Source organism: Capricornis sumatraensis, chromosome 21 (genome assembly GCF_032405125.1).
Source record: "Capricornis sumatraensis isolate serow.1 chromosome 21, serow.2, whole genome shotgun sequence".
In the NCBI taxonomy this organism is placed as follows: Eukaryota; Metazoa; Chordata; class Mammalia; order Artiodactyla; family Bovidae; genus Capricornis; species Capricornis sumatraensis.
The window spans coordinates 64170342-64189547 of NC_091089.1; the positions used below are offsets into that span (position 1 = coordinate 64170342).

A 19206-nucleotide genomic window follows, 5' to 3' on the forward strand; every position below is an offset into this window, starting at 1 on the left:
AGGCTTCCCTGTCTTTCACCATCTCCCTGAGTTTGCTTTAACTCATGTCCATTGAGTCAATGCAGATAAATATTTAAAATATATATATTTCACAGGTGGTTTTGGCTTATTATTTATCATTCCAATTAGCAAGATCATTGAAAACGTCCCTGGCTGTCACTGCTGCCTACAGGTCCCTTCACCTAACATCTCCCACACACCTGCATTTCCAAATCCCATGGAACCTGCAGAGGCAGGCCCCAACAGCTCCTCCTCCAAGAAGCCTTTCTGGACTCCGTCCTCTGTCCTCTCTGTCACTTTTGCACCTCTGCAGCTCCTTCTGTGCCTGCCTGAGCTTCCAGGTCAGACTCTAGGTTCACTGAGGAGGAGTGTCAAGTCTGAGCTACTATCCTCATTCCTAGCACAGTACTCTGCATAAACAGTTGCTAAATAAGTACTTGCCTACCATGAATTTGCAAAGTGGCGTATGATGCCATTTCTGTGAAAAAAAAAAAAAAAAAAGCCAAAAAAGCCTGTAAGTAAAAATTCCCTGTTATTCCATGACTACATGGAAGCTGAAGTAATGAGGTGACTGAGAAAATGTATATGCTCTCAAGCACTCTGTAGACACTATGATTGTTACCGTGCTGTTTCTAGACTGAAACAGGCAAGCAAGTTGTGTCAAACTGCTGCACAGCAAAGAGCAGGGTGTAATTTTGTAAGATTTGTCCATAAAAACAAGAATAGGACTTCAGCTTCTGAGTCATGGTTCATGGGAAACTGACCTTCCAGTCCAAGGCAGCTAATTCATAGAAGGTGCCTAAGAACAGGCGTAAGTCAATCCAGGCTACGTTACCCTTGAGTGGTATAAGAAAGCTTAAGAGATTTTCTTAATGGCTGAGAAAACCGTAAATATGCACTGAGTTGCCTGACCACTGGTAACTTGAGACATGAGACCCTGAAGATAACAGTTTAATGCCTTTCTGTATCACTCGAGCTGACTGTTCTTTGCCACTACTGTTTTAAATGTTAGTATCTCTTCCACTGCTCCACACACCTCTTATCAAGGGCAAGAGAGGGCGCTCTGCAGTCAGAACAGCTTCTCCATCCATCTCTCCAAAAGGGTGGGTTTGATTTTCTAGTTCTCACCAAGTCAGTTTAACAGTTTTGTTTAAAAAACAGCTGATTTAAATAAGTGTATACTGTGTAAGAGGGGTTCCCTGGTGGCTCAGATGGTAGAGTCTGCCTGCGAGGCAGGAGACCTGGGTTTGATCTCTGGGTCGGGAAGATCCTCTGGAGAAGGAAATGGCACCCCACTCCAGTATTCTTGCTGGGAAATCCCGTGGACAGAGGAGCCTGGTGGGCTACAGTCCATGGGGTCACGAAGAGTGGGACACGACTGAGTGACCAAGTGTTTGCACGTGCGTGTGTACACACACACACACTGTGTAAGACGTGCTGCACAGCTTTACCACTGTAATTAGAGAGCTAACACTGGTCAATCAGAATTGTTTTAAAAACAAACGAATAACTAGTTCTGACCTAAGCCTGCTCATGCTTCCCCATCAGCAAGACATTCTGAACACTGGCCCCCTTCCTGACACGACTGGGTCTGGTCCTAACAAAACGCGAGGAAAACAATTACAGTTTTACTCTTTTTATGTCATTAAAAAAAGAAGACAGATGGTGACATCATGTCAACTATTCATGTCGTCCTCACATTATTTACAGTGGCACAGCCAAATGAGATGGTGAGAGTAAGAAATTCTGTGGGACCTACCCCAGCAGACATGTTTGTTATCTTATCCACGGCCTGCAGAAGCATGATGGGGCTGGTAGGACCAGAGTCACCATTTAGTGAGAGTCCCTTACAGACACTACAAGGTATGCTCTGCAAACATCACTGCTAAAAAACCCAAGTTTTAAAGCCACAGTTTGTGAGGCATAAGTTCTCTTGCAGATGTGACCCCTTCAGAAGGTAACATGATTGTAAAATTGTGCTCCTCTCTTCCCTGCTGATGAACTAGCGAGTCACCTCCGTATCTATCTTCTGCATCAGGAATGGCAGGAGGTGGAAGTACACTAAATAGTTTGACGAGAGAAATTAAACAAAATATGTGTTTCCATTCACGAACTCTCCACGGGACGTCAGACACGCTAAAAGCAACGACCATCCCATTCCATCTCATCTCAGTGATGCTCGGATCTTAGCCAGGACACCCAAATGTCACCTCCCACACCAGGAGGATTTGCGATAACTGCTTAGTAACTAACTTTTCTTATTCATAAGCTCCCGTCTCTACGTGCCTCGGGCTTGTAAAAAAATTCAAGTAAGAAAAGGGCCCAGAAAGCCACAGTAAATGGTAGCATACTGGGCGCAGAAAAGAAGGCTTTCTGTTTAAGTGAGGTGGTCTACCTGCAGAAAAGGGATCGCCGAAAACAGGAGTTTCTGGTAAGAAACAAACCAACCCACAGACCCCTTCATTCCCAACGCACAAGCCAGGTTCTCTGGCTCAACCGTCTGACTCTGAACCGGGGCGGCACCCGCCGACCCCAGGCCAGGTCCAGCAGGGACAGGCCGTGCAGACCGGGCAGAAGGGCCCCAACGCCGCTGGCGAGGGCTGCCGCTCCGCCGGAGAGACTCTGCCCGCTGTCACTTGCGCAGGCCGCCATCCGGGGGCCGCCCCGGCGGAGCCCCGGGCCCCGGCCAGGGCCGCGCGCGGGCCGCCAGCGACCGCGGGGTCCCGGCGGAGTCCCGCAGCCCCTCTGCCCCTCGGCAGACTCATCGGGGAGCCCGAGCACAAAAACCCCCAAACCCTCGGACCCCGGAGATGCCCCGGGCGCGGACGCGCGCCCCCCGAGCCCGCGCCGGCCCCGGGGGAGCAGGGGCCGCGGAGGAGACGGCGCGGGGCGGCGGGGCGGCCTGGGGCCCGCGCTCCGGGGACGGCGCCGCCGCGGCCTCGGGGGCCACTCACCACTACGTGCGCCCCGGACAGGGCGAGGGGCTTGGGGCTGATGAGCGGGGACACCATGTAGAGCAGCAGCACGAAGGCCACGAGCGACGCGGCGGCCAGCAGCAGCATCGCGCGGCCGGCGGCCTGGGCGCAGCTGGGCGCAGGCTCGGCGGGCACGCGCGGCGGGGCCGGGCCGGGGCGGGGCGGGGCTCGGCGGCGCGCGGGGCGGGGGCTGGGGGCGTGGTCGGGGCGGGGCGGAGCCGGGGTTCCGCGGGGCGGGGCGGGGCTCGGCGGCGCGCGGGGCGGGGGCTGGGGGCGTGGGCGGGGCGGGACGGGGCCGGGGTTCGGCGGCGCGTGGGGCGGGGCCTAAGCCGGTGTTTGGCGCCGGGCGGGGCCGGCGGCGAAACAGGTCGAGGTGGGCTCTCGGCGGCGCGTGGGGCGGGGCCGGGGGCGGGGCCTGGGTGAGGCGGGGCAGGGGCGGGTAGGGGGCGGAGCCTTAGCCTGCGTTTGGCCCCGGGCGCGGCCGGTGGCGGAGCAGGCGGGCGTCGGCTCCGTGCGCGGGGCGGGGCGCGGAGGCGGGAGTATTCTGGGCTCCCCACGTCCCCGGCGCCCAGACCGGCCCAGCACCCTCCGCCGGGGAGGCGGGGCCTTCTTAGGGCCGCGGGGCCGGACGCCGAGCCTCCCCGTGTCGGAGGCGGCGGCCCGGGGCTGTCTACGCGCCGGTCCGGACCTCCCGGCGTCGCTCCAGCGCGGGAGGCCCGGCATCAGGCCCGCGAATCCCGGGCTCCATTTCGTATTTTCTTTCGTGCTTAGAAAATGGTCACAGCGCACTTTCGCTTGCCGAGGACCGGGAAGGCCTAGACAGGGAGTTCTAGAATCGCTCAGGTCATTCAGCTTCCTTGAGTTCAGAGTTCACCTTTTAAGGGCAGGGTTTAAGAAAGCCAAACGCTTCACTGAGATCTAATTCCCTTACCATATAATGCACCTGTTTAACGTGCGTTATATAGTCAGAGTTGTGCAAATATCACCACCGTCATTTAGCTGCACCCCGAAAACACACACACAAATCCCTACACGGTAACAGTCACTCCCCATTCCCTCCCACCCCCTCGGGCTCTAAGTAATCACTAATCTTTCTGTCTCCATGAATTTACCTATTCTGGATATTTCATGTAAATGGAATTGTAGAGTAGGCAGCGTTTTGTAGCTGCCTTCTTTCAGTCAGCATAACGTTTTCAAGGTTCATCCATGTGGTTCAGTGTATCAGTAATTCGTGTTTTTTATGACCAAATTCCATTGTGTGGAGAAACCATATTTCAGTTATCCATTCATCAATTGATGGACATTAGGTTGTTTCTACTTTGGGACTATTATGAACAATGCTGCTGTGAGTATTCATGCAGAAGTTTTTCATTTCTCTTGGTTGTATACCTAGGAGTGGAATTGCTGGATCTTATAATAACTGTTCAACCAGAACTGCCAGAGCATTTTCCAAAGCAGCTGCCCAATTTTACAGTCCCTACCAGCAGTGTATAAGGATACCAGTTTCTCCGCATCTTCACCAAGACTTGTTTTTATCCGTCTTTTTGATTACAGCCTCCACTGTGGGTGTGAGGTGACATTTTGTTAGGGTTTTAGTTTGCAAAAGGCACATATTTTTTGTTCACTTATGTGCTTTACTTTTTTGAAGTTATTCTTAGAAATACTAGAGAGCTCAGAAACAGAGGAATTGATCTTGAGTTTTTCTTCTTAATTTATTGCCCAGAATTAGCAAAACTGCAGCTTTGAGTCCCCAAGACTTCTGACATCAACTGAATGTTTGGAGGAGGGGTTCCCAAGCCACCCTCAGGTTTGATTATTTGCTAGAAGGACTCAGAGAGCTCAGTAAAAGCTGTTACACTCATGATTATGCTTTATGAGGGTCAGCCAAGAGAAGTTGTACATAGGGCGAAGTCTGGGCTTCCTTGGTGTCTCAGTGGTAAAGAATATGCCTGCTAATGCAAGAGACGCTTAGCTGCAGGTTCAGTCCCTGGGTCTGAAAGATCCTCCGGAGAAGTGTCCAGTATTCTTGCTGGGCAATTCCATGGACAGAGGAGCCTGGCAGGCCACAATCCATGGGGTCACAGAAAGAGTCAGACCTGAAGGGTGTGACAGTTCCCATGGAGAGTTGCCAACTAGGGCAGGTCAACCAAGGAAGCTCCTCTGGTAACCAGAGTTTATACTGGGGCTTCATTACTAATAGGGGCTTCATTCATAATAGAATTGACTGATTGCCTTTGTGGCTGAAGGCAGTCTCCAGGTTAGCAGATAACAGAGAACTCCCACCTAAATCACGTGACCGGTCTTTCTGGAATGGGCAGGCCCCACCCTAAAGTCCAGTTTCGCCAGCCCTCATCTGAGCAAGGACGCTTCCATCAGATCTGAGAGAGAACACCTCCAAGAAGCCAAAGGAAACGGCAAGAACTTCTCTGGGGTCCAGGCCATCCAGTGCCCTTCTACAACAGAACAAACATATGCCTAGTATTTGGAGGAGGCGATGTGAAGTAGGAGGCTCTTAATTCAATTTCACAACAGATTTAACTACCGGTATCCATATTGCAATCTTGCTGCTGAGATGATGCCAGTGTTACATCATATCCAGGTGTGTTTCTTGTTGTTATTTAGTTGCTAAGGCCTGTCCAACTCTTTGTGACCCCATGAACTGTAGCCTGCCAGGCTTCTCTGTCCATGGGATCCTGCAGCAAGAATGCTGGAGTGGGCTGCCTTTTCCTTCAGGGGATCTACCCGACCCGGGGAGCGAACCTGTGTCTACTGCATTGGCAGGTGGGCTCCTGACCGGTGAGTCCCCTGGGAAGCCCTATCTGGGTGTGAGTGGCAGACATAGCCTGAAAAAGAACAACGAAACGGACTGAAGACCTAAACAGACAGTTCTCCAAGGAAAACATACCGAGGACCAAGCGGCACATCACCAATTATCAGAGAAATGCAAACCAAAGCACGGGTCAGAATGGCCATCCTCAAAAAGTCTACAAATAATCAACGCTGGAGAGGGTCTGGAGAGAAGGGAACCCTCTGTCACTGCTGGTGGGAATGTAAACTGATACAATGACTAGGGAGAACAGTATGGAGGTTCTTTAAAAAACTAAAAATGAAACTACCACGTGACCCAGCAACTCCACTATTGGGCATATACCCTGAGAAAACCGTAATTCAAAAAACATATGCACGCCAATGTTCGTTGCAGCACTATTTGTAATGGCCAGGACTCAGAAGCAGCCTAGCGGTCCACTGACATGGGAATGGATAAAGAAGATGTATACACAGTGGAATCTTACTCCGCCATGACAAGGAGTGGAGCTGAATCATTTGTAGAGATGTGGACGGACCTAGAGACTGTCAGACACAGTGAAGTAAGTCAGAAGGAGAAAACCAAATATTGTGTGTTAATGCATATATGTGGACTGTAGAAGAATGGTCCAGATGAAGCTATTTCCAGGCAGGAACAGATACGCAGATATAGAGAACAGACGTGTGGGCCTGGGAGGGGAAAGGAGAGTGACGAATCGAGAGGTTGGGACTGACATACGTACACTACCGTGTGTGAAATAGACAGCTAGTGGGCACGCAGCCCCCTGTATAGGACAAGGAGCTCAGCTTGGTGCTCTGTGGTGGCCTAGCAGGGTGGGATGGGGTTGGGTAGGAGGTGGCCTAGCGGGGTGGCATGGGGTTGGGTAGGAGGTGGCCAGGCGGGGTGGGATGGGGTTGGGTAGGAGGGAGGTCCAAGAGTGAAAGGCTGTGTATATACACATCGCTGATCCATTTCATTGTGCAAGAGAAACTGACAACGCGTCGTAAAGCAGCTCTGCCCCAGCTTTAAAAAGATGGTGCCACGTTTGCTAGAGCGTCGCTCGATTATCAACCCTTGGTCCAGCTTACAACACGTCGTTTGACCAAAATGTCTCCCGAAGCGCACCGCTCAGGGTTGCGGGCGTCAGAGACAGTCATCTTGGGCTCAAGCTTCCCTCAAGGAATTCGTGAGCGCTGGCTTTCCCTTGTCACATAACCCATTGATTCATTTTCTCTGGTTACCACTTCTCCGATTTATGATTTGCTTTTACTCAAATCATTGTGCTTGAGGGACACTGTTCAACCTAGTACTGAACACATTGGAAGGGACCCTGTGTTCAGCCTAGTATTCTGCTTTTCCAGATTGCTGGTGCATATATTAATCTAGAAAAAACCCCCTCTCAGTCCACTCTGATTTGTATATGGTAGAGTGATGCAGGCATACCGCTAGTGGGCTTTTGGCCACCACTAAGCTTCCCTGGTGGCTCAGACAGTAAAGAATCTGCCTGCAATGCAGGAGACCCGAGTCTGACCCCTGGGTCCGCAAGATCCCCGGGAGAAGAGAATGGCTGCCCACTCCAGTACTCTTGCCTGGAGCACCCCGTGGACAGAGACGCCTGGAGGCTGCAGTCCATGGGGTTGCCAAGAGTTGGACAAACCGGAGGGACTAAGCATGGCGCACAACACAGCGTAGGCTGTGTGTCTGCATTCACGGTCAGTCAGGTGGACCAGTTCGTGAGTGTGCCAGGCAAAGTGAAGGTGTTATCCGCCCATAAGCCTCTTAGGGATTCCGCTGTAACGGTTTCAAGGTAGAGCCACAGTCCCTCGCTTAGGCGTGATCCCTGACTCGGCACCCACACCTGAAGCACTGGTCCTTGGGAATACTGCGTCAGGTGGAAAAATGGGAAAGTTGAGGCACTGTGAGGCAAAAAGAGTAAACCATAGTCGCATCGCCGTCTTCTTTCCACGAGAAGAGCTGCGTAATCTCGGCAGCGTTCTCTCGCACCCCTTCTCTTCCAGAACCCCCAGAAAAGGGGAGAAGTCTATCTCGTGGCCCCTTTCTTGGTCTTCCTCACGCTCACGTCCGCACACACTCGGGACGGCGTGTGAGCCTGCCTCACTCCCCATCACAGCCGTTCCAATCCCCATTCCAGTTCTCTGAGACCTTTACTCTGAGGACGAAATGCCGCGTGAGACAGCCCCCTTCTGGGATAGCTGCTTGCCCATTGTTGGACGTCATGGGCTTAGTTTTACTTTTTTGCTGTTATTTTTTCAATTTTTAAAGTTTATTTTATTATAAAGTGTGTTTTCCCAATCAAAATCTTAGCAAGATTTTTTTGTAGCTATAGCCAAGATTATTCTAGAATTCATATGTAAAGGCAAAGGAACCAGAATATCTAAAACATGCGGGAAAAGAGGGAGTTATCCGTCTACGTGATTTCAAGACTTACTACATGGCTGCAATAACAAAGACAGTGCGGCAGCCACAGAGAGAGCAGAGCCCCGCAGAACCCAGAACCCACGACGCATGCCGCAGACTTTTGACAAAGTTGCGAAAGCAGTTTGATGGAGGAAAGGGAGCCTTTTCAAGAAATAATGCTGGGAAAATTGGACATCCACTGACCAAAACAGGAAACCCAACCTCAACTTCACACCTTCTGCAAAATTGACTCATAATATGATGGTTAATTTTATGTGTCAAGTTGACTGGACCACTTGCTACCCAGCTCTTTGGTCAAAACTTACTCCAGGTATTTCTGTGAGAGTGTATCTCATGAGGCAAAACATTTCAGTCAGGAGGCTGAGTAAAGCAGGTTAGCCTTCCCAGTGTGGGTGGGTCTCATCCAATCAGCTGAAAGCCTGGAAAGAACCAAAAGGCTGACCTTCCTCCGAGGAAGAGATCATTATTCCTGCCTGATGAACTTTTAACTGGGACACTGCCCATTTTTCTTGCCTTTGGACTTGAGTTGAAATATCAGCTCTTCTTAAGTCTGCAGCCTGCCAGCTCACCCTGCAGATCCTGGAATATGCCAGCCTCCATAATCATGGGAGCCAATATCTTATATTTCATGCACATGTATGTTCATATCTTCTGTTAGTTCTGGTTTTCTGGAGAAATCTAATACAGAATGGATCATGGGCTAACATGTAAAAATATAGGGGAAAAAACCACATTGGGTTTAAAAGAAGGAAAACTTTGGCCAATCAGGCCAAAAAACAAACAAAAAGAACATCAGGTCACTTGTTAAAAAAAAAATCCAGCTAGTTTCAGATTTCTCCACAATGACATTCAATGTGTGAGAACAATGATATGTCTATAAGATTCTCCAGGAAGGAAATGTTGAGCCAAAGTTTTCTATCCAGCTAATCTGTATTTCACCCTTGAACATGTAATGATCAATACTTTTCCCATGAGTGCCTCTTGAGAAAAGCATTAAGGTTATTATATTAGTCTGTCTGGGCAGCTATAACAGAAGACCATAGACTGGGTGGCTTATAAACAACAGAAATCCATTTATCTCCATTGTAGAGGCTGAAAGTCCAGGACCCCGGGACCGGTAGGTTGGGTGTTGGGTAAGAGTTCACTTCCTGGTCCCCGGAGGCCATGGTTTCACTGTGGCCTCACTTGGAAAGGGCAGGGAGCTCTCTCTCTTTAATGAGGCTGCTGATCGTGTTCGTGAGGCCAAAACCACCTCTCTTGCCTGCACCTTCCGATACCATCACCTTGGGTATTATTAGGGTTTCACATGTGAGTCTGGGGCACACAGACATTCAGTTTCCAGCAGAACCTTCAGCCAGTCACAAGGTGACTGAGCAGAGTAGAGTGAAAGGAGTGTCCTTTGAGAATTTGGCAAATGAAATAAGTTGAACTGTATAACGAAGATTAAAACAAATGTAGCGTCTAGGGTAAAGACGTTATATGAGTGTTATACCTTAACAAGGTAGAAATAATGGAACGTTTGGGGAGGGGAAGAAGGAAAACACTTGGAAAGTAGGATGACTTTATTAACCATCTCATTTGAACCTGATGCCCAACGATACTGGTTAAAGTTGACGAATCAAGTCACAGAAAGATACATGTTTACCACCATAAACATTAAGAATTATATTATTGGGGCTTCCTTGGTGGCCAGTGGTTAAGCAGCTGCCTTGCAATGCTGGGGACACACATGCGACCTCTGGTTTCGGAACTAAGATCCCACAGACCTCGGGGGAACTAAGCCAGCTCCACAGCCAGAGAGGACACAGAGAGTTCTGCAACTAAGACCTGACACAGCCAAATAAGTAAAAACAGAAACATATTATCGACTCAAAAGAAGTATGCAAACTTTATCACTGTTTATGGTAAAGACTCACAGATCCCATCAAAGGAAGTGCATCCAGGGCTAAATGAGGTGTAATTATACAGGCGAATAGCACTACCACAAACTATGCTAACGAGAGGTTATAAAAAGAAGGCAGAGAGGGGCTTCCCTGGTGGCTCAGTGGTAAATAATCCTCCTGCCAACGCAGGGAACACAGGTTTGATCCCTGATCAGGGAAGATTCCACAGGCCATGGGGCAACTAAGCCCTCGCGAGCCCACCCCAGAGCTGCCACTTATGAAGCCCATGAGCCTGGAGCCTGTGCCCCACAGCAGGGACGCGCTGCAGAGAGGAGCTGGGGACTGCGGCTGCAGAAGAGCCTGCGCATCGGGGAAGACCCCCACACAGCCAAAGAGAAACAGAGAAATCAGAAGGTGGAGGGAGGGCAGCACCAGCCCCCTTCACGGCGCGCCTCTGCAGCTGCCTCTCCCCGCACGTGCTGCCTCCGAGTCCCCAGTGTCCCCGCATTCTGCAGGTCTCACGGGCGACCCCCAGGCAGCACTGCCCTTTCCACGCTTCAACGAGACCAGCGCTTCTCAATTGTGTTGCACGTCCAGTTTCCTTTTTGATTTCCTTTCTGTGGCCAACCAATTAGAAAAATGAAACCAAACCAAAACAAAGACTTGCAAAATACAGCCTTTAATGATTTAGTATTAGAGTCCACAGACTTAAAAATGCGTTTTAATAAATGTAATCTGAACAATCATTGAGAAGGAAAAGGACACAATTGTACGGGCTGTTCATGGAAAGTATGCATAAAAGTGGTGAATACAGAGAATTATTTTTGCAACAAACTATATTTTCCAAGGATGGCGGCCACAATCTCTCCAATCCCAGATGTTCTTTCAATGTGACCACCACTGAGAGGTGGGGTCTATGAACGCGGGTGGCCCTTTGTGACTGCCTTGACCTTTAAAGGACTGTGGCCAAAGTGACATGGCGGGGCTTGTAGTGACAACCTGGAAAAGGCCCCGCAGCTTCTCCCTGGTTCTCTTGGAGCACTCGCCCTTGCAGTGATCCACTGTCCTTTGAGTGAGGTCAGCCTGTGTATGGGGAGGTCCATTCGAAGAAGAGCTGAGGCCTCCAGCCTGCAGTCCCACTGGACTCCCAGTCAGTAGCCGACACCAACTTGCCAGCTGTGTGAATAAGCCATTTTCAAAGAGCATCCTCTGCCCACAGGGACAGCGCATGGAGCCCATACACTTGGCAGTTTCATGAGCAAAATAAATAGTCGTCAAATAAATTGTTTCATGAGCAAAATAAATTGTTTCGAGCCATTGAATTTTGGAGTTATTATGAAGCAACAGTTCGTAATAACTGTTGGCCACCTGATGCAAAGAGCCAACTCATTAAAAAAGACCCCGATGTTGGAAAGGATTGAGGGCAGGAGGAGAAGGGGACGACAGAGGATGAGATGATTGGATGGCATCACCGCCTTGATGGACATGAGTTTGGGTGAACTCCAGGAGTTGGTGATGGACAGGGAGGCCTGGCGTGCTGTGGTTCATGGGGTCACACAGAGTTGGACACGACTGAGTGCCTGAACAACAGTGAATGAAAGACAATTACACTGACGGCTTTCTGTTATTTTGTTTTCATAACAAAATTATGAGTGAACTAGCAATGACTCATATTGTTATTCAGTTATACCATCCAATCATCTCATCCTCTGTCTTCCCCTTCTCCTGCCTTCAATCTTTCATTATATGCCTATAATTACACTATGTAGCATTTTTATTGTGAGGCATGAGCTTGATCCTTTCTCCTTAATTTATCTAATGTAGGTTGAGTTACCAACAGTGTAACTCATAAGGGATAATCTTTACTGAAACTATTTGAATGTTTTGTTTTAATACATGCTGCATTCATAAACCAGATACAAAGGGAAGATGCTATAGATTCCATTTATATGAGGTACCTAGAATAAGCAAATTCACAGAGGAAGAAAGCAGAATAGTGGTTCTCAGGGGCTGGAGGGAAGGGAGAAAGGGGAGGTGAGGCTGAGAGTTTCTACTTGGGTCGAAAGTTCTGGAAATAGTGCTGATGGTTCCACAACACTGAATGTACTTCATGTCACTGAACTGCATTACACTTAAAAGTATTAAAAATGGTAAATTTTCCATTATGCATATTTTACCTCAATAGAAAAATGCTCCCGTCATAAAACTTAGAAAATAAGAGCACAAAGAAAAATGTTTAATTAGCAATTCCACAGTTCAAAGGGAGCTGTTCTTAGCTCCAGACTTTCCTGGAGACACCTTCCTGGGATGACCTAATCCTGTGTGGCAGGGTTACTATTTTTTCTATTTTCTCCTCCCATGGTGTCTGAAGATGGCAGGCTTCCTTCACGTCGAGCAAACAGGCAGAAACACAGTACCTTGTGCAATTTTCTCCTTCCTTCTGGCTCCCCCACCAAGAGACCCTAACCTCACGTCACTCAGGAGGTAAAGCTAAATACCCTCGGGGGCAACAGGAGAAAGAGATTTTGCAGGCTCCAGGCGGGCGGGAGAGGGGGGTTCCTCTGCCCAGAGACCTGGGGCTGGCCTACCTCCTGCCCCAGGGCCGGACCTCACACCGGGCGGCGCGGGGTTCCCGCCTGAGCAGATCCTCGGCCTCCTGCTGCTGCGGAAACCAGAGCGGAGGGGCATCAGCGAACCTGAGGAATGAAAACGGCCGCAGCGGTCCTGGACTAGAGGTCTACTTCCTGCTCCAGAGAACTTCAGTGTGATCCCTGGAGGAAGCGGCCTAGTGAAGACCAACAGTGATTTTCCAGACAGCACAGCAGATTTGGGTTTGACTTACTGATAGTGTAGAAATATGATGCTTCTGTCTGGAGTCTGTGAACTGAAATTTAGACTTTCTGTTAGTGAGCTCCCATAATTTCAGCATCCCCTAAAGAAATAGAAAAAATTGTCAAAGGGTTTTCTCTACTCTGTAGTCAAACCTGTGCAGAAGGAATCTGTGAGAACACAGGTTCTACCTCTTATTGGAAAGGTGTGTGTGTGTACTTTTACGAAGATTCTAGACCTGTCACCTTGGAGACTGACCGTGCTGAGAACAGACGGCTATTCTGATTGGCCAGTGCTGTGCCCACAGTATCCCTGATGTTTAACACTTTTAACATCATCCTTCCCACTTTCCTGGGAAGTGAAGTGAAGTGAAAGTCGTTCGATCCTGTCTGACTCTGGGACCACATGGTCTATACAGTCCATGGAATTCTCCAGGCCAGAATAGAGTGGGTGGCCTTTCCCTTCTCCAGGGGATCTTCCGAACCCAGGGATCAAACCCAGGTCTAGCATTGCAGGCAGATTCTTTACTGTCTGAGCCACCAGGGAAACCCTCACTTACCTTTGGCTGCCACCAATTTCTCCCATTTTCAAAGGTTTTATTTAATAACCTAGAACTCCTGTGATACTTTGTTACTACTTTTTAATATGGAATGTTTAAAGGTTTCTATAAAATTGTCAGTGAATTATTAAAGGAATTATTTATGGCCTAAGATAACATACCTTGCAATTAAATACAGGGAAGCCTTTTATTTTTGTATTTTTTATTTTTTTCACTGCCATTTCATTTTTATTGATTATTTTATTTTATTTTTTTACTTTACAATACTGTATTGGTTTTGCCATACATCAACATGAATCCACCACGGGTGTACACGTGTTCCCAATCCTGAAGCCCCCTCCCGCCTCCCTCCCCATACCATCCCTCTGGGTCATCCCAGTGCACCAGCCCCAAGCATCCTGTATCCTGCATCGAACCTAGACTGGCGATTCATTTCTTATATGATATTATGCATGTTTCAATGCCATTCTCCCAAATCATCCCACCCTCTCCCTCTCCCACAGAGTCCAAAAGACTGTTCTGTACATCTGCGTCTCTTTTGCTGTCTCGCATACAGGGTTATTGTTACCATCTTTCTAAATTCCATATATATGCGTTAGTATACTGTATTGGTGTTTTTCTTTCTGGCTTACTTCACTCTATATAATCAGCTCCAGTTTCATCCACCTCATTAGAACTGATTCAAATGTATCCTTTTTGATGGCTGAGTAATACTCCATTGTGTGTATGTACCACAGCTTTCTTATCCATTCATCTGCTGATGGATATCTAGGTTGCTTCCATGTCCTGGCTATTATAAACAGTACTGCAATGAACATTGGGGTACATGTGTCTCTTTCAATTCTAGTTTCCTTGGTGTGTATGCCCAGCAGTGGGATTGCTAGGTCATAAGGCAGTTCTATTTCCAGTTTTTTAAGGACTCTCCACACTGTTCTCCGTAGTGGCTGTACTAGTTTGCATTCCCACCAACAGTGTAAGAGGGTTCCCTTTTCTCCACACCCTCTCCAGCATTTATTGCTTGTAGACTTTTGGATTGCAGCCATTCTGACTGGTGTGAAATGGTACCTCATTGTGGTCTTGATTTGCATTTCTCTGATAATGAGTGATGTTGAGCATCTTTTCATGTGTTTGTTAGCTATCTGTATGTCTTCTTTGGAGAAATGTCTGTTTAGTTCTTTGGCCCATTTTTTGATTGGGTCGTTTATTTTTCTGGAATTGAGCTGCATGAGTTGCTTGTATATTTTTGAGATTAGTTGTTTGTCAGTTGCTTCATTTGCTATTATTTTCTCCCATTCTGAAGGCTGTCTTTTCACCTTGCTTATAGTTTCCTTTGTTGTGCAGAAGCTTCTAATTTTAATTAGATCCCATTTGTTTATTTTTGCTGTTATTTCCAGTATTCTGGGAGGTGGATCATAGAGGACCCCGCTGTGATTTATGTCGGAGAGTGTTTTGCCTATGTTCTCCTCTAGGAGTTTTATAGTTTCTGGTCTTACATTTAGATCTTTAATCCATTTTGAGTTTATTTTTGTGTATGGTGTTAGAAAGTGTTCTAGTTTCATTCTTTTACAAGTGGTTGACCAGTTTTCCCAGCACCACTTGTTAAAGAGACTGTCTTTAATCCATTGTATATTCTTGCCTCCTTTGTCGAAGATAAGGTGTCCATATGTGTGTGGATTTATCTCTGGGCTTTCTATTTTGTTCCATTGATCTATATTTCTGTCTTTGTGCCAGTACCATACTGTCTTGATGACTGTGGCTTTGTAGTAGAGCCTGAAGTCAGGCAGGTTGATTCCTCCAGTTCCATTCTTCTTTCTCAAGATTGCTTTGGCTATTCGAGGTTTTTTGTATTTCCATAAAAATCTTGAAATAATTTGTTGTAGCTCTGTGAAAAATACCGCTGGTAGCTTGATAGGAATTGCATTGAATCTGTAGATTGCTTTGGGTAGTATACTCATTTTCACTATATTGATTCTTCCAATCCATGAACATGGTATATTTCTCCATCTATTAGTGTCCTCTTTGATTTCTTTCACCAGTACAGGAAAGCCTTTTAATGTTGCAACACAGGGTGTCTTAGGCCATAAATCTTTCAAGAAGCCACTGGCAATTTTATAGAAGTCTTTGGAAAAGTAGGATATAAGTCTTAGAGTTTTGACAGCATTCTAGGACACAACTATTCCCATATCAAGGAGTACCTATACTCAAGTACCTCACCATTTCAACCGGGATTGTGCTCAGTCGTATACAACCAGGACAGCTCCTGACTTTGTTTACAGGGAAGTCCTGGGTCTGTGTTAAGTTCTTCAATTTCATCTCCTTCAGAAATGATCCTTCACCCTTCCGTCCTGTTTATTTACTCAGTCACATTTGCTGTGTGGGGTGTGAATGTGGGTAGGCACAGCTTTAAAGCAGTTGCAGACATCATGGGCTTCCCTCCCCATCTCTGTGTGTGCAGCATTCAGGTGTGTCCCCTGAAAACAAGGGCCCCACAAACACCAACGTGATCACAATATCACAATCACATCCAAGACGATAGTAATTCCACAGTACCTGATATCTAGTTTGTAGTCAGATTTCTTCAATTACCTCCAGTGTCTTTTACAGCTGTTTTTCCCTCAAACCAGGATTCAAATCAATGTTCTTACCGAGCATTAGGTTCTGGGTTGTCCTCAATTTCTTTTGACCTGGGGCTTCCCTTGTGGCTCAGCTGGTAAAGAATCTGCCTGCAATGCAGGAGACCTGGGTTTGATCCCTGGGTTGGGAATATCCCCTGGAGAAGGGAAAGGCTCCCCACTCCAGTATTCTGGCCTAGAGGACCCTTTTAACCTAGAAAATCCCCTCAGCCTTCCATTTGGTAGTGACACTGACTGTTTGGAGGCCGGGCCAGCTGTCTAGCAGACATCCTACAGGCTCTTTGGCCAGACTGGTTCCCCATGATGTGCTTTATTTCACTCTCCCCTGAATTTCCTGTGACCAGCAGTCAGGTCTATGGTTTGGCTGGGTTCAGATTACCACTTCCGGTGGGAACAATTCCTGAGTGTGTTTGGTGTTGCACCCATCGCTTGGAGAGAACCTGAGACTTGGAGAGAGGTACCCACTGTCCCAGACATGCTCCCAGCTCCAGCCACTGGCCCCAGCTGTGCAAGAGGCTCCTGACCAGAGCTGCTCAGCCAAGCTCCCCGGGGCTCTTGACCCACCGAGAGAGAAAGTCGTGTTTCAAGCCATGAGGTTTTGGAATGCCTAATGCAGTAATAGAGAACTGAAGTCTGTCGGGGGGGGGGGGGGAGGTTATTACCATATCTGCTTATTGTATTATATCCTGATTTGTTGACCTTAGACATCATTGTTTCCTGTTTTGATAGATGTTTTAGCTCACTTACATTAACCTTTCTCTTTTCCCTCCCAATTTTTCATAGTAAATATCACCATTTAGAATTCTTGTTGGTTACATTTGAAACTCTCACCATTGTAAAAATCTCTATTTCTTGTTCCATCAATTTTTGAAACCTGGCATTACTACCCATTTTGTAAGATTAAGCTTATATAACACCTGTATCCCTTTAAGGATTTTTATTTTTTGAATAGTTTATTATTTTGTGGGGGCCACATCACGTTGTGGGATCTTGGCTCCCTGACCAAGGATTGAACCTGTGCCCTTGGCAGTGAAAGCACCAATCTTAACCACTGGACCACCAAGGAACATGCGTTTGTACTCTTTTTAACACACCTCTTTCAATTCTCAACCATCTCAGATACATCTTAATGATACATTAGGCAAGCAGAAGAGCATGTAAGCAGGTAGGCCCTGATGTTCTATAAAGCTCGCTCCTTTTCTGCACTGTCCACCCCGAGGAGTTAAATGGGCCCCGCTGGACACCACCACACCAGCTTGCTTCCTGTCCTGAACGGTGGCACGAATTTGTGGGATTTCTCCTAGGGCTGTAAATACTACTCTGCTGTTTTCTCAGGAGGGTGGAGTGCCAGGGGCCCTTCTTTTTCCAGTAACCTTCACTCCCTGGATCAGCGAACGGCCAAGATGACCCTGACCATGGCTGACTTGTTCAGAGTCCCCCTGGGCCTGCTATGGTGCAGCGTCCGGTCAAAACTCCACTGCACTTATCACTTGCTCCCCGTAAGTTCTCTCTTGAACAGTGGACCACAAGGGCTTCCTGATTCTCCAGTAAAGAATATTAGCTTTGGAGAAGGAAATGGCAACCCACTCCAGTACTCTTGCCTTGAAAATCCCATGGACAGAGGAGCTTGGTGCAGGCTACTGTCCATGGGGTCGTAAAGGGTCGGGAATGACTGAGCAACTTCACAAAAGACAAGGAAGGGAAAAGCCCAAGAAAATAGAACAAAGGAAGGCCCGAGGACCGGAGTGAGGACCTCAGGTAAAACAACACTCCCGGCTGGCCCAATTTGCAAAGGACAGGCCCGGGGTGGGGGGTGGGGGAACATATAAAGAGGAGCCAAAGCTAGCGCCCTCTCCCTCTCCCATGTGTTGGGGCGCTCTTCTCTTCGCATCTTTGGATCGACCTGCCCTCATGCCTTGAAGATGGACTTTCCTGCTATCTTCTAAATAAAATAGAGCTGTAACACTAAAAAAAAAAAAAAAAGAAAGAAAGAATATTAGCTCAGAGTCACGGTCCAATAACCCGAGTATTCCTTCTTTATTTCACAACAGCCTGAAGCAGCCCCACACCCTTTGGGGAAGGCTGAAGGCAAAGCTCCCACTGAACCTGAGATGTTCTGGCAGAAGACTCAGAAGACACAGTCTCCACTTCTTTCAAGTGGCACAGATTCTATGACCTGATTCAGGTCTGGAAATTACGAAGGCCAGACCTCTGCTCACCAGGCTAGGAGTTTTTCGTTTATACTATTGCTGCAGCACCTTAGTGATGGTCTTAAGGACCCTGCCATCACTGAATCACTGGTCACGATCTCTGCAGGAAAGTCCAGTCTGATTATCACTTCAGCCCTTCTGCTTAATGTGGTGACCAAGTCCCCCCCGGCTTGTGCTAACTGCTACTACTTGACTTCTGCAACCGAGAGACTGCTCCAGCTCCGATGAAAGTGAAGGCCCTGGAAACACTCTGGAATGCACACCTTTCACCTATCAGTGGCCTGCTTAAGGGGCTGGGTTCTGGGTCTCTTCCAGGAACGTGTGGTTTTGTGAGTGGTTCTCACATGATGAATCTACTCCAGCACTCCTGTTTCCTAGATATGGGATTTTTTCTTTTACATTTTTTTTTTTTTGAAAGTTGCTCAGTTGTGATACTGGAGTGGGTAACCTTTCCCTTCTTGAGGGGATCTTCCCAACTCAGGGATCACCTTACTGGAGTTCAGAGCAGTTGACGGTCAAGTTCAGTTTCTTCAACGAGGCTAGCAAACAACTGAAATCACTCTCAGCTGCTCAAACCAAAATTCTAAATCCTGAATGTGTTAACTGAACCCATACTGATAAATTCAGTAATTAGCTACAAGCTCCCCATCCAGACTCTTGGCTCATCACCGACATCATCCATTCCCACACAGCCCTCCACATGTTGCCTGATACTCAGGATCTTCCAAAGCCTCACAAATCTAAGTATTTCAATAGTATGGCTCCTACTCGACTAAATTTCCTTCAGTTCAGTTCAGTTCAGTCGCTCAGTTGTGTCCGACTCAGCAACCCCGTGAATCGCAGCACACCAGGCCTCCCTGTCCATCACCAAC

General features: G+C 47.8%; 1 protein-coding gene across 1 annotated transcript in view; it reads right to left on the bottom strand.

The window, feature by feature from the left end:
* The window catches only part of KDSR (3-ketodihydrosphingosine reductase), a 37867-nt gene extending 34802 nt beyond the window's left edge, over nucleotides 1-3065 (bottom strand). The window contains exon 1 of the mRNA XM_068993778.1: nucleotides 2955-3065. Within this exon, the coding sequence (XP_068849879.1) occupies nucleotides 2955-3062 (108 nt within the window). The 5' untranslated portion in view covers nucleotides 3063-3065. The remainder of the gene's footprint in view (nucleotides 1-2954) is intronic.
* Between the last annotated feature and the right edge of the window lie 16141 nt (nucleotides 3066-19206).